Source organism: Candoia aspera, chromosome 2 (genome assembly GCF_035149785.1).
Source record: "Candoia aspera isolate rCanAsp1 chromosome 2, rCanAsp1.hap2, whole genome shotgun sequence".
Taxonomy (NCBI): domain Eukaryota; kingdom Metazoa; phylum Chordata; class Lepidosauria; order Squamata; family Boidae; genus Candoia; species Candoia aspera.
In genome coordinates, this window is record NC_086154.1 from 201176831 (window position 1) to 201192432 (window position 15602).

Here is a 15602-nt window from a genome sequence, read left to right on the forward strand (position 1 = left end):
ACTGCATGGGAGGAAGGAATGAAATGACAGCCAGTGAACACTCCTTTCTGTGCATGCTCTAAGCACCCTATTTTATTTTATTTTTAGCTTTTAATTCCCTTCCATTTTTTTAAAGCAAGAAGCTTTTTTACATCTTTGGAATAGGTTCTGCTTCCATATTTTAATTGTATGGTGAACCTCGGATACTTATTTGTGAGCTATGGCATCAAAGAAAAAGAAGCGACAGTGCTCCAGCCCAGGATACACCACTTACTGTAATAAGCAATGAAACAGCTTAGAATAGATAATCTTGCCAATGCTAAGACGTGAATAACACCACAGTTAGAGCTAATAAGAAATATACCCCACTAGAGGATAATTTAATTATCTTCTCTAATTGGGAACCTGTACTAACAAAGGAGAGTGAAATGGGAGAAGAGTTGTTAAAGTTACCAGAAGTATAGGGTAGCCAAGCTTTGAAAACTTGGCAGATCATTCAACATTATGCCTTGGATAAGATGAGCTTTTAAAAGGGTGGAGAATTCAGGGGATGTACTCCCTATACTGGAAGGCAAAAGGAAGAGGGGCCGACCAAGGGCAAGATGGATAGATGATATTCTAGAGGTGATGGATTCATCCCTGGGGGAGCTGAGGGTGTTGACGACCAACAGGAAGCTCTGGCGTGGGCTGGTCCATGAAGTCACGAAGGGTCAGGAGTGACTAAACGAATAAACAACAACAACTCCCTATACAAACAGCCAGTTTGGTGTAGTGGTTAAGGCACCAGACTAGAAACTGGGACATGGTGAGTCCGCCTTAGGCACAAAACTAGCTGGGTGACTCTGGGCCAGTCACTCACTCTTAGCCCCAGGAAGGAGGTAACGGCAAAGCAGTTCTGAAATCTTGCCAAGAAAACTGCAGGGACTAGTCCAGGTAGTCATCAGGAGTCAACACTGATTCAAAGGCACACACACACATCCTTATACAGTATATCCAGTTAACCTGACAGTAAGTCAATTAATACAGTCAATGCAGAGGAAATTTACACAGTTGTCTTCTGAATAAAAATGTGTTGGGATGCACCATTTCTATGCTTAAATTATCTAAAGTTAACTTGGACTTCAAACATTGCCCCCTGGATCACATTACCGTTGAGGCTGTATGGCCCCACCCCTGCTATCATTCCAGAATGCCTTAAAAGCCTTCTGTCAGGGACTAAGCAAGAGTGATTTGTGAACCAGTTCAAGTGTGATGTGTTTGAATTTTTTCCCCCAAGTCTGGTTTCATTTTTGGGGATCTTCACTGTTTCAATGATGTATTTTTAACCCTTTGTACACTGCCTTCAGTTGCTTTGCGATTGGGTGGCCTTAAGAATTGAAAAAAAAAACTTTTTTTTTAATCCATGCATGATTATAAGCACATTTTTCATTTTATCATCAACATTACAATTCCTTCAGATTAAAAAAAAAGTTCAATTCACTTGTTCTGAAATTTGCACTGATGTCAATTTCCTGTTAAGTCTGAACTTAATGATTGTGAGAGGTAACATAAGGAGGACAGTAAAATGTGGTTGGCTAGCTTGTGGCTTAGTGCATTTGGAGAATCCAGCCAGGGTGATTAGTTGTCTCTTGTGCAAAGCCTGTACAACTCAACACAAATACTGTAGTACACAACTAGCATGAGAGTAATTAAAAGTCTCTTGTTCAATTAATCCTAAATTAGCATATTGTGTGAACACAGTAAATATATTCTACTATTTCCAAGTTGAATAATTTGGGACAAATCTGGAAATCACTACTTATTTTAAGGGTGCTATGAATTATTACATTGAAAAGTCAGTATAGTTTTTAATAATGCTCTGCTTCAACATTACACGGTAGCCACCAATTTATGCCATTTTCTGTAACGCTATCATGTGCAATAGTGCTACTCTGAACTGTTATTTACATTCAAGCCGACGTTACTATTGAAATAACAGTAGTGGTAGGCCTTTAGTTATAAATTTTGTTAATATCGCATTCCTACTTTATTGTCAATTCTCTGTCTCACATTTAATGCAGAAAACGACGGCAAGGCTTTTACGACCGGTGCTTCCGCATTCAACTCAATTAAGTTTTTGTTCGACGGACAGAATTCAGAATGAACAGAACTGTACCCTTCCAGCGCGCACACGAATGCAAAACACTAAATTTCGCGTAGCTCAGTATGGCTTTTTCCCAAGATGGCTATATAAAATTATACAAAAATGCAGTTTGAGGTCGGCGTTAGATAAAAATGGAGGGGGGACCCCAGTTCGACATCAGGTTCTCGTTTGTAGACCAGTTCGCGCTCCCGACGAGCTCATCGGGCAATGCCCGTTGGGCCCACGGAGCTGTCTGGAAGCAGCAAGAGGCGGGGAAGGAAAGGGGCAGGGCGAAGGGACCGCGTCGAGGCAGGCCAGCTGGAGAGACACGAGCACCTTGTCGCCCGAGCGCCCCGCGATGGTCTTAGTGGTGGTCATGGGCGTGAGCGGCTCCGGGAAGTAAGCGCGGCTCCTGAGGGGCTGGACTGGAGAGACGGGGTACCACCGGCAGGCGCGGAAGCGTAATGCGCGGCCGGAAGTACAAAAAAGGCCGCGCTGCCTTGTCCCTGGCAAGGGTGGGGGTAGTTTGGTTTCGGCAGCTGCGGTCTGTTGTAGCAGCTGCGCGGAGCCTTCCCGCCGCCTGTTGAGGCGAGCCGGGGTAGAGCGCGTGGGAGGCTCCTCTGGCCTTTGGAAGCCCCCGGCGAAGGTCGCTGGCCCAGAGAAGGAGCTGGAGCGGGCTCGGCTGGTCCCTCGCCTGCGTTAAAAAGGCAGCGCAGGAGGCTTGTATGGGCGGTGAATCGAAATCTCCAATATACCCGGACACCAGGGTGGGAGGGTAGAAGATGGTGGTGATTCACCTTGGTAAAAATAAGGCTACAGGCACCCCCCGCTCCCCGCAGATCAACTTGGTGCACCTCAAGTCATTTCTGGTGTCTTCGTCTGGATAAAATTCAAAAGGCAAGACACTCTACTCTAAAGTGCATGTTGTCTTGACTTAAATGAGGCTTAGAACTAATTTAGATGGTATATCTTTGTACTTGTGGCACTCATTCGGGATCAACAACTGAATGTAATAAAAATGATTACTGTACAGGCAAACAAAATGCACAATAATCCTGTACAATAGTTACATGTACAGATCTGAGATGTATCGCCTTACTGCTTGATTGGTGCCACTTCAGTATGTGTTCACATGTCTGTGAGATAGACCTAGATGTCTGGGGGCTATAAATTGTCCAGACCTTTCTCTCTGTGTGTGGCATGATTAACTGGCACAAATCTGTCTTAATAACAACAAAAATACCTTTGGCCCATCCCAAATCATATAGTCCCATGTCCAGGAAATGGTCCTGGATGGGCACTGAATAAAGAGGGCTGTGCAGATTCAAAGGCAAGAAGATACAAGCTGAGAGTGTTGTGTGGACATTAGCACCTGCCTGCACCTCCTTAAACCAAATGTGTCTTTCCTGGAATTGGGTGCCCTCTGTAGCTACCAAACGAACCTAGGAAAAGATCCATTTGGTTTACAGTCCTGCACACTCTGAAGCAGATTTTTGCCTTTGAATCTGAAGCCCTGTGGATTAGTGTACCACTGAATTGTTTATCAATAAAAAGCAGTATAGAAATGTTACAAATACATGAGTGCAAAAATACATTTGCGTATTTATTTGCAAATCTATTATTTGCATCCAGATTCCAGAAATATATAAAACAATACTATCAATTGGCACCATACTCGTTGTGTTTTCTTTAGCACTTATCCCCAAGTGCTTTTAAGAAAAAGAGTGACGTTTTGTGACCAACACATCTACAGATAGCAATTCTAGTGGCTGCCAGAGGGTAAGTTTAGACTGGGTCTTCATGTCTGACCCAAAAACATCTCTCTGAATGAGGTTTAATGACACTTGTGGGGCTCAAACAGTTTTTAGACTGCTCAAATAAGTTGAATAACAGTAATACTTAGTCAGATGACAACAGTAGGCTCAGTTATTTTAGAAATAGCACTTATACTCAGGTCCTTGCTCAGCCAGATAGTAGTTACGATTAATTAAGACACATTCAAATGGAGAGTTCCTATAATTTATTAAAATAGAATAATACAATTTACTAAAATAGAATGATAGGCACATTATTTATTTTAGCATTTGGCAAACAGAAGTTACAATTACAAGAAATGTTTACAAATAGGCTGAAAAAACATATTAAATACAGAGAAATAATTTCTTTTACACTATGTTGATTGGAGATACTTCATTTAGCTACATATACTTAGCCTGCATCATTTAGTATTCTTTTTCCTCATACTATTGTTGGAGAATCTTCTGATGTGAAAATGTAATTTTGTATTGCATGAAGAAACTACTATGGGTGTGTTCACCACCCACACATACATGTCAAAACTAATCTGGCACCGTACTACCAAATATTACATTCAAAGAGTGGGTGAATGTTCTTGCTCAAATTCTATGTTAAAGTTCTGTTTAACTGAAGTAACTGTATTATATAGGATTACTGTCTAAATATGACTGGTTGTTTGCACTGGGATTCTTCAGAGTAGAGATGGCCAAATCGTTATCAAAGAATAGAGCATGGCACTGAAGGAAAGAATATAAACTTGCAAGGAATTGTGACTTGCTTCTTTGGTGAAGTTGTTGAAGATTTTTGTAGTCATCTACAGCTATTACACTTTGTGTTCTTATTTATTTATTTATTAAAATTAATCATCTTCCATCATATCTATGGAAGTGTGAAATCTATGTACCTAGCAGGCTCTTTTCAAGGTGGCTGGGTCAGGTGATCTAAAGATGTAATCATGGCCTTTTCCATCTGATTATTGGCCAGCAGCCAGTATTTAGAAAGTGATTACAAATTTAACTATATACAGTTCACAATAAAGATAATATCTATGCCAGTTTTTCATACATGAAATGTTGTTTGCCAAATCCACAGTCAGAATGATCCCTAAGCATTGTAAGTAAAGTGTCAACCCTGTAGGTACACGTGTTGCTGATTATCAGCTTTTAACAAATTATGTCTGTAATTGCTTTTTAAATTGTTGTACTTATATCCCATCATCATATATGCTATCCACTGTGGCGTTATCTCTACAACAGACCTGTAAGATAAATAAGACGGAGAACTGGCTCAGACTTTATGCTAAGCTATAAAGTATGGGTTCTATTACTGGGGGTGAGGAAATCTTACTCTTCCACAATTCTCAATTCTATCTCCCCTATTTTTCCAGAGGATCCTCCAAACCATGTTTTTCAGGAAGCATAAAGGGTTGCAGGGAAGAGGGAATCAGCAAAACATGATTCAGTTGAGCTGCACATCTGTTCTTCGTTCTTGGAAATATCTGAAATAGTAAACAGTTCCCTTCTCACCTTCCTATCCATATAATTTGAGGAAACTTTTATTGCCATTATTGTTATACTATACTAGAAACTAGGACTTCATTATGGGCTGTTCAGGGACAAGTCTCTCTAACTCAGATTTAATCTCTGCCACAAACTTCCCCAGATGATCCTAATTAAGTAAGGTATTTGTAGCCTTTGCTTCCATTGCAGAATGAAAATACATTATTGATCTTTCTTGTGGGGCTAGTTTATATAAAGTGTTTTAGAACAACTGCTATAAATGTCAAGTACCATCATTCACATCACACTATTGTGTTCTTGAGCAACTTCTCTCTAGGAAAGGGTGGCTTACTTTACTACCAATTCAATAGGTCTGCTATATCTGGGCTGGAACACTCTGGAAGTCCATTAGGTTGCAGCAAATAGTTGGAGTTTTCAGTATCTCTTTGCTATAGGGAATTTCTGAATTCCAGCTCTAATTTTGGACAAAGCTCCTCACAACAAATCAGCCATAACAAATCTATCTATCACGTTGATGTAACTTAAGAATAAGCCCATTGTCACAGACGCAATAGTTAATCTAAGCTCTATATGATGTTTTTATTTGTAAGAATTTTGAGAGACATAGTTCGCATTTGGTCACATATTCTTGGGAATGTATTTTCAGGAAAACATGCACTGAACTGAGGACAAGTCTATATTTGGGCTGGTGTTTATTCAGGAACCAAAATGAATCAGACATGGGACAATGAATACCCAAATTCACTGTGTAGTTTCAGTCCTATCATTCTGTTCAGTTTAACCAAAAGTAGCAGGATCTCATCAGTTTCTCCCTTCACATGGGTGAGAACTGTGTCATTGCTCTGGCTAGGATTTTGACATTTTACCTTTTCTTCCAGAAAAAGGAAGTACCTATGTATTTAAAGAAATGATGAACATTTTTTTTCCTGTTAAAAAAACAGCACCTAGGAATAACATTTAGGTAGCAATTTGGTGAAACCCATTCCATGGCTTTGGGAAGTGAGCGTTTGCATTCACCCATCCCAGTAAATGGGGTGGGCAATCTTTTTCTGTCTTAGGGTTGAACTTTTTAATGACCATCTTTGAGGGATAACCAGTTGGAAATCATGAAGTCTATTAGAATGGCCAAGGCCAACATTTTGCCCCTCCCCTTTTTTTTCTCCATATGTGTCCTAACAGCCAGGAACCACGCTGAGACAAGGAACAGGTCTCTAGTGTTTTATTGTTGCTACATAACAGGGAATCCTAACAAACTGAAGAAGCGTGGGAAAAACCCAGACATATAAACCCCAAAGGTTAAGGCGGGCCCGATCGGTGTCTCTTGGAATGGCTACCTAATTCCTCAGTGCTACGCATGCGCTTTACAGCCTGGATGGGAGCGCCCTGCTCGCCATCCTTACTCATGGATGACAATATGGGTCACTTAAGAAACAAAATGGGTGCACTTTTTCTGTTCCCTAAATCTCACTAGATGGAAATATTGGTCCAATTTTAGGGGTTTTAAAGGGTTAATGCACTTGGTTCATTAAGTTTCTTCAAGGTTTAAGGCCCTGATTTTTCCCATTAAAACTTTCTAGCCCTTCCTACCATGAATAAATGATTCCAAAACTTCATCCATGTCTGCCTTGGGGGTGTTGTGGTAGCTGCAGATGGAGTACTAACCCCTGATTAAGACATACGTTTTAAAAGGCTGGATTCATGCAAGATGGTAAATCAAACCAAGCTTAGCATGATGTGTGAATCCAGACTTAATGTTACCTTCTTTGAATGTAATTTTTATACTTACTTGTTTTGTTTTACAGATCCACAGTGGGCTCGCTTCTGGCAGATAAGGTAGTTCATACATTATTTGTATAACTGTTAATTGTCTAGTCACCATTTCTTACAAGTCCTTTTAAAAGGTATATAATAGCTCAGTGAAATTGTAAGATCTAAATGTGAAGTTCTTAGAGTGTTGGAGTACCAGTTCCTCAATCATTCACCACACTGTTTATGCATTCAAAAGTAGCCTTGATTTTGCACCCATCCTGTCACAGGTTTGCTTTGACATGCAGAGGCAAAAAAGGTGATACATCCCATGATTTTAGTTTCTTTTGGCATTGCAGACAACAAAACTGCAGCCTAGGTTGATATTCTGTGTCTTCTAGGCCACAGCAAGTCATCTTAGTAACAAGATGACAATATGCATGTAATTTAATAATCATGTAAATACTGTACTTAAATATGTGCATCAGAATGTCTGACACAAATTATGACATTTGTATGATTATGTCATTACATATATCATTTTTTGCCCCCCTTCCACAGCTGCCCATGAGGTAAGTTGGCCTTAATTCTCATAATTCCCAGTCAGTAGACAGTTATGTTGATTAGGGAATTATAGGAGTTAGTCTAATGTTGCTGGAGGGCACGAGGTTGAGGAAGGGAGTCCCACCTGAAGTCCCTGAGTCAAGAAAGAATATTGTCATGAAATGCAGTTTATATACGTATTTCAAGTGAGGAGACAATCTATTAGATATTATTTATTTCCTGAATTTACAGACCTTTAATTTCTAGGGAAATCTATTGTATTATCAGTGGGAATCATATATGATATATGATTGCTATAACAATTGTCTTTGCTATGTAAGTATATTCTATTTTTATTAAAACTAATTAATCCATCTTTATTTAGCTAGGCTGGAAATTCTATGATGGTGATGACTATCATCCGGAGGAGAACAGAAAGAAAATGGCAGAAGGAATACCTCTAAATGACCAGGTATTGTACATGGTCTTGAGGCCACTTTCATCTAATAAGCAAAGTTATTAATGATGGAGTTGGAGAAACTTCATTGGCACAAAAACTGAGTGATCTCCTGAAGATATCAGCTCAGTGAATTAAATGCTGTCCTTCAAAGCTCTGTCATTTGATGTCTCTGTCTCCATGGGGCAACAGACCTTTTCTTCTTGCACAGCATTGTATGGAATAGTCATAGGTGATCTGGCTGTAATTCAGCTGGCCTTGGGAGGAGTCTCTTCATCCAGATTCTCCCAAACGGACTAACTGGGTAGTAATTCCCCCAATATACCAGACTGCCTTTTTACTTTAAAAGCAGCCTAATGGTAAAGCAGATGCAGACCTTATGTTCACACAGTCCTAGCAGAGTGCCACAGAGCCCTGACTTCCCCCAGTTTTGTGCACATACACAGTGATGTTAGGGAGAACGAGAAGTCTGTATGCGCTTCCCATATCCACTTAATATTTATCCATTTGAGCTGCAAATTATTGTGGCTTCAGTGGACTTTTGTGGCTCAGTATTTTATGTCAATTCAATTAGCTTGCTGAATGCCTAGTTACATTTAAATAGGTAGGCAACAAGGGGGAGGGAATTTAACATGCCTTAGCTCTATAACTAAAATCAGTAGGATTATTCATGGTTTGGTTTACTTTGTTCACTGGAGTTTGCAGTATAATACTGCAGTCTGATTTGGGTTGGATGTGAATGAACTTTTCCGCAGGATACAGAAGTAAATAGTGGCTTTTAAAGTTATTTTTCAATAGCGCTATGAAGATGCAGTAATTTTTTTGGTATTAAATATAGGATAATCGAACAGTAAAGACCAAGTCACGTTTTATACTAATGTACAGTTACTAAGGCAATGCACTGGTTTTCTAAGGCTTGTTTCATAAGTCATGCTTCGTTGGGTTCAATTCTTTTTAAGCCAAAGGGACAATTCTGCTAAAAATGGTCTGCGACTTGCTCTTTGCTGGAGAACAGTATCAAATTTCTGTTTTAAGGTAGTTTTTATTCATATATAAGAGAGAATAAAAACTACCTTAAAACAGAAATTTGATACTGTTCTCCAGCAAAGAGCAAGTTATATAACATCTTTATTCCAGATGTTATATACTGTATGTTATATGTAACATCTGGAATAAAGACAAAAGTTTGGCCTCAGCATATGGAGTGAACCAGGGGGTAGATTAATAATATTTTGCCAAGAACATTAAATTTGTATAGCAAATGCCTTCTTCCAGCAACCAAAAATATTGTTTTTACAAAGAGCATCACCAATTGGACAACAGTAAAATCAAATTGACATATACCAACGATGGGAGAAGCTCAACTCAGGAAAACAAGACTGGTGCTGACTGAATTCTTGCAAAATTACAACTTACCTACGGAAAATAAATAAAATCAAACCAACTAGATACAACCTCAGCAATGCTCCATATGATTATGTGTTAAAGGTAAAGTGTAGACTTAATGGATTTCATTTGATAAAGTGCCTGAAGAACTCTGGACTAAAATCTTTGACATCATTAAAAGTGAAGAAACAAAAATATCCCGAAATGCAGAAGGGAAAATGAGAAATGGCTGTCTGCTACCATCTTAGCTGAAAAATGGTGGGAAGCAAAGGGAAATAGAGGAAAATTTGTTCACCTCACTGCTGTGTTCTAGAGAAGGACAATAAGCTCCAAATGAGCAATGCAAAGAAATTGAGGAAAACAAGACCCCTGAGAAAATTACTGAAATCAGGAAAAAAATTATGCCAAGATATGCATGAAAAAGGCAAAGATTTATTAGCAAAAGATATAAAGATGGCGTGAAGATAATAAACTGTATAAAAAGATCCCAATATTGATAATAAGTACAAAGTACAACTTAAATGGACTCAGAAAATATTGCTAATTTATTTATTTATTTATTTATTTATTTATTTAATTTTCTATCCCGCCTTTATTATTTTCATAAATAATTCAAGGCAGCGAACATACCTAATACTCCTTCCTCTTCCTCTTTTCCCCACAACAACAACCCTGTGAGGTGAGTTTTGCTGAGAGGGAGTGACTGGCCCAAGATCACCCAGTCAGCTTTCACGCCTAAGGCGGGGTTAGAACTCACAGTCTCCTGGTTTGTGGCCCCTTGCCTTAACCACTAGACCAAACTGGTTAAAGTTGCAAGAATTGACAAAATACCAGCAGAAGTGTTTAAACTCTTAATATTATGCAGTTAATGTGCTGCTTGGAGTTATAAGAAAATATGGAAGATACAGCAGTGGCCAAGGAACTGGAAATAATTGATTTATGCTTCAGTATTAAAAGAGGCAGTGCTGGAGAATGTTCAAAATACTAAACATTTGTGCCTATCTCACATGCTAGTAAGCCAACAGTCAAGACTTTGTAATCCAAATTTCAACTACATGGAATGAGAACTGCAAGATACAAAAACTGGTCTCAAAAGAGGCAGGGGCACCTGAGGTCACATTGCTAACACCTAGTGGATAATGAAAAATGCAAAGAAGTTCCAAAAATACATCTGTTTTTGCTTTATTGATTATTCTAATCTAAGGCTTTTCACTGGGTAGACCAGAACAAATTGTAGATAGCCGTTGAAAACATGGGTGTACCAGACCTTGTCATCTGCAGATTGAAGAAATTGTATGATGACCAAGAAGAAAGAATTAGATGGAGTATGGAGCAATTACATAAATGGTTCAAAATTGGGACAGAAGTGCACCATGATTTATACTCTCATTTTGTGGGTTAATGTGGGTTAATGGCTCTTCAGTATCTGGGACTTTGTCATCTTTGGTTCTGGATGGGGTTGCACTGCCCCAGACAGACCCAGCGCATAATCTGGGGTTCCTCCTGGATTCACGGCTCCTGCTCAAAGAGCAGGCGGCAGCCACGGCCAGGAGGGCCTTTGCTGAACTTCATGTTGTGTGCCAGTTACACCCTTTCCTGGATCGGGAGGCCCTTCGAACTGTCACTCATGCCCTTGTTATCTCCCATATAGACTATTGCAATGCGCTCTACATGGGGCTGCCCTAGAAGAGTATCTGGAAGCTACAGCTGGTCCAGAATGCAGCCGTGCGGGTTATCTTTGGTGCCCCTAGAAGGGCGCATGTAACACCTTTGCTCCGCGAGCTGCATCAGGTACCAGTTTGCTTCCGGGTCCAATTCAAGGTGTTGGTTATTACCTTTAAAGCCCTACATGGCATGGGGCCAGGCTACCTGAGGGACCGCCTCTTCCCCGTTACGTCAACCCGTCCCACCCGATCATGCAGAGAGGGCATGTTGCAGACCCCATTGGTAAGAGAATTTTGTCTGGCAGGGTCCAGGAGGCAGGCCTTCTCTGCAGTAGCTCCCACCCTGTGGAACATCTTGCCCGCAGAGGTAAGGTTAGCCCCATTGCTTCTGGCCTTCCAGAGGACTTTGAAGACCTGGCCCTGCCACCTGGCTTGGGGTGGGGAGTGGAGTCATCATGTTTGGGGATGGCTAGTGCCCTAGTGCGCTCAGTGCATACAAGGACTGAGTTATTATCTGCCATTTGGACTCTATTTTTATCTATAATTATTGTTTATTGGTAATTGTTTTAAATATTGTATTTTTATATATTGTAAATTTATTGTATACTTATTGTTTTATTTATTATTATTGTATACCGCCCAGAATCTCTCTGATGGGAAGAGACAGGCGGTGACAAATTTGATAAATAAATAAATAAAATTTAGCATATATAGTCTTTATCATGATATATGCTGGACTAAGGAATAGCAATTGGAATTGAAATTGTTGGGAAAAACGAACTATTACAGAACTTTGATGGCTGGGACTGAAGAATACTTTAGAAAGCTTGCTGAAGATGAAAGAAGAGAGTGCAAAAGCCAGTCTGTTGCTCAATTTTTTTTTTAAAGACACCCTTACATTTGTCAACAGGCAGTACCACTCTCATGCAAATAGACAAAGAAGAAGCTGAAGTAAAACCGGATTTTATCTTCCTATGCTTGAAGATTCACAGGGATATGACCATAGCCATGAAATGAAGGGACTTCTACTGGGAAGAAAAACTGTGAAATATCTAGGCAAAATATTAAAGTACAGAGCCTTGACACTAACAACAAAGCTATGTATGGCCAAAAATAGGGTTTTCAAAGTTTTAACTTGCTGCTATGAAAGCTGTACCTTCAAAAAGGCTAAAGAAAGAAAGACTGACATTTTTCTAATAGCAGTGCTGGAGAAAATTGTTAAGAATACCTTGAATCACAAGAATAAGAAATAATTCAATACTAGATGAAGTAAAAGCAGACTTATTCACTGGAAGCACTAAATAATGAAGCTAAAGCTTAAAAATATTGGACACACCATGCAAAGACAAGGGTCTTAAGAAAAGAACCTGAGCTTGGAAAAACTGAAGGCAATTGGAAAGGAGACCAGTAGGAGACAAGGTAACTAGATACTCTATGGTGGCACAAGGGTGAGCCTATAAAAACTCAAAAAAGCAATTACTGGCAGACTGACCTTGCCAGGTGAGGTTGACCGGTCATGAAGAGTCAGGACTGAGCAAATTAGCAGTGTCTGTATTTGCAAGAGGAAGAGAAAGGCAAGTTCCAACTCCATCATTGCAATTCGGCAACTCGTTATATGTAGAAATGACTCCCCCAAAAGATCAAGAGCTCTGAACTACGTCCACATGTGGCCTGTTTTCTGTTCATTGCAGACAGCATATGATTTCTTGCATATACTGTATAAAACTGTGAAAAGGTGACTGCTTCCTTTTTCAGTGAATGAACAAATCTTCCATCCACCTTCCAACACTGATGGACTTCAAAGTTGTCTAATACCACACAGGTGAAAATGTGATGCTTTAATAAGCAATTATCAAATCTGAATAAGATAAAGCTTGATTGGATTATATCAAGGAATTTATTAATCATTTTGACTGTATTTGCCTCACTCATGTGAGTCACATGAGATAGCAGGCAGAAAGTATTTCTGCCATAAGAGCGAGCCATATGTTGAAGCTGATATGTAATTTTCATTAGCATAATGATGTTCTGATATATTTTTAAGATTTGTGACAGAAAATATTAGAACTGCAAGCTTTTGCAAATGCTACAGCTTATTTCAGGTGAAATTGCATCATTTGCTTAAACTGGTCTGTCTTGTTTTTTTAGGATAGGCTACCATGGCTTTGCCACCTACATGATATATTAATGAGGTAAGAGAATATGTTCCCATTGCAACATTAAATCAGTCTTCAATGGATTCTGTTGTTGAGCATGCAATTCATCTATCCTTGGAGTCTTGAGGTTGGTGAACAAGTTCAAAAATCCCAGCCCTAAATCTAAGCATAAATGCTAAGCATGAAATATAAACGATTTCTGGGACATGGCTTGGAAAAGAGTAAGATATCCCATAGAGAAAGAGATTACCTAAATCCCTTAAGTAGCACTGTTTCTCCACAACTGTCAGAAGCAAAATATTTGCACACTTATGTAGTATTAAGGTTTGCTGTATATTGATTTTTAATAGATGTAACCTGTTAATAATAAGTGTACTGTTAGCAAAGAGAATTTCAGTGTTGGATTAGAATTTGTTGAACATTGATAATAAGGGACTACAGCAGTGTTCCTGGAATGTACCAATTGAATAAGTGAGGGAATTATGTGGCTCACTGCAGATGCAAACTAAATAATTAAATAAACTGGTGAATTGGGAACAAGGACATCAGTCAAAATGGCTTTGTTCTGGCAGTTTTCTACACACAGACATTTTGCATGGGAGAATTTCAGGGATATCTCAGATGGTATCTTGATAATTGAATGCATAATACCAGTTCTAAAAAAGTTAAAGCAACACATATATATGACTCTTGTCTAAAATACAGATATTGTCAAATTGTAATTTTTACAGAGAACATGCATCTGGACAAAATGCCATTTTAGTCTGCTCAGCGCTGAAGAAAGTGTATCGATGCATTTTGGAGAATGGAAAGATTGATTGTCAGAGCTTGAACAATCAGCAAGAAGAAAAGGGTTCTGCTCCACGAAAGATCCTTTTTGTCCACTTGGCAGGACCAATGGGCCTAATTGCTAGCCGTCTAGAAAAAAGAAGTGGACATTTTATGCCTCCTACTCTACTACAATCTCAGTTTGATACTCTTGAACCTCCATGCGCACCAGAAAATTTTATCACAGTTGGTTTGGAAAAGCCTGTTTTAGAAATTGTATCTGAAATTGAAAGACATATTAGAAGTTTGTACTGATGTCTCTCCAGGTAACGTTTTGAGGCCTGATAACCTCAAATAAATTTTGCCATCTCTAACTTAATTTGTCCTCCTGATTAAGCAACAAACATATGCTTTACTTGTGGCACAAACAGAAAATTAAGCTTTCCTAGTTTTTGGTTTATTCATTATCCTATACCTAATTTAAGCAGTTTTTAGAACGTAATGTTGACATTTATTTTAAAAACTGCAGTTGGAGGTAAAGCAGATGCTTGCCAAGCAATCATATACTTCAGTTATGCTTGCTGAGTGAGAGAGAAGACTGCTGCTGAATTTGGCAAAGCAGAAAGTCAGAAGAAAGCAGTATCCTAGAGTCAGCTGGAAACTGCTACTATTGTAACTTTATAGTGGTAGAATGCTGCCAAAAAAGGAGTAAAATTGGAATATTGAAGGAAGCAGGGCTGTTTATTCTAGGGTGGTTAATGCAAAATCGTGCTCTGTATCCATCCATCCAGCATAGGCATATTCCTTTTACTGGGGCCTGCATTTTAATTTGTATTAAAAGGCAAAATCATAACATTAAAAGTCACCATTTTGTCACCTTGTTTTATTTCAAAGTATATAGCCACCCATCTCATCATGATGACTCTTGAGAGGCTAACAGTGGTTAAAATTCAATGTAATAAACACAATAAATACATAATTGGCAGCTGAGATAAAAACACTCCTCAAAATAACCACCTCACAGATTCTGCCACACGTTGATCCCCAAGCCCAGAGTCATAGCCACCTCTTCAAAGCCTTACCAAAGGCCAACAGGGTTGGGGCTAATCTGATCTCCAGGGGGATGATGTTCCAAACAGCAGGCACTGCAACCAAGGAGGCTCTCTTCCTTGGTCCTGCCAGTTGGCATTCATTCGTTGAGGGCCCTAAAACAACTTATGACCGGTCCTCTCACTTACAGCCGTTGCAGCATCCCCAGTATCACATAATCACGATTTGGGCACTTGGCAACTGGTTCACATTCATGACTGTCACAGTGTCCTGTGGTCATGTGATTGCCATTTTCTACCTTCCCAGCTGGCATCTGGCAAGCAAAATCAATGGGGAACTATGTGATTCACTTCACCACCACCACAAAAAGGTTATAAAATCAGGTTGGATTCACTTAATGACCGCTTCACTTAG

General features: G+C 39.4%; 1 protein-coding gene across 2 annotated transcripts; it reads left to right on the forward strand.

Annotated features, from left to right (window-relative positions):
• The first annotated feature begins 2301 nt into the window (after positions 1–2301).
• IDNK (IDNK gluconokinase) lies at positions 2302–14510 on the forward strand. Of its 2 annotated transcripts, none has more exons than XM_063295182.1 (5): positions 2302–2500; positions 7221–7251; positions 8093–8179; positions 13363–13406; positions 14102–14510. In XM_063295182.1, the coding sequence occupies exons 1-5, from the start codon at positions 2460–2462 to the stop codon at positions 14451–14453; spliced, it is 555 nt and encodes a 184-aa protein (XP_063151252.1). In that variant the 5' UTR covers positions 2302–2459; the 3' UTR covers positions 14454–14510. The 2 variants fall into 2 exon arrangements, with proteins under 2 accessions (XP_063151252.1, XP_063151251.1); XM_063295181.1 differs by having other exon boundaries at positions 2414–2500; positions 8097–8179.
• Positions 14511–15602: the final 1092 nt, after the last annotated feature.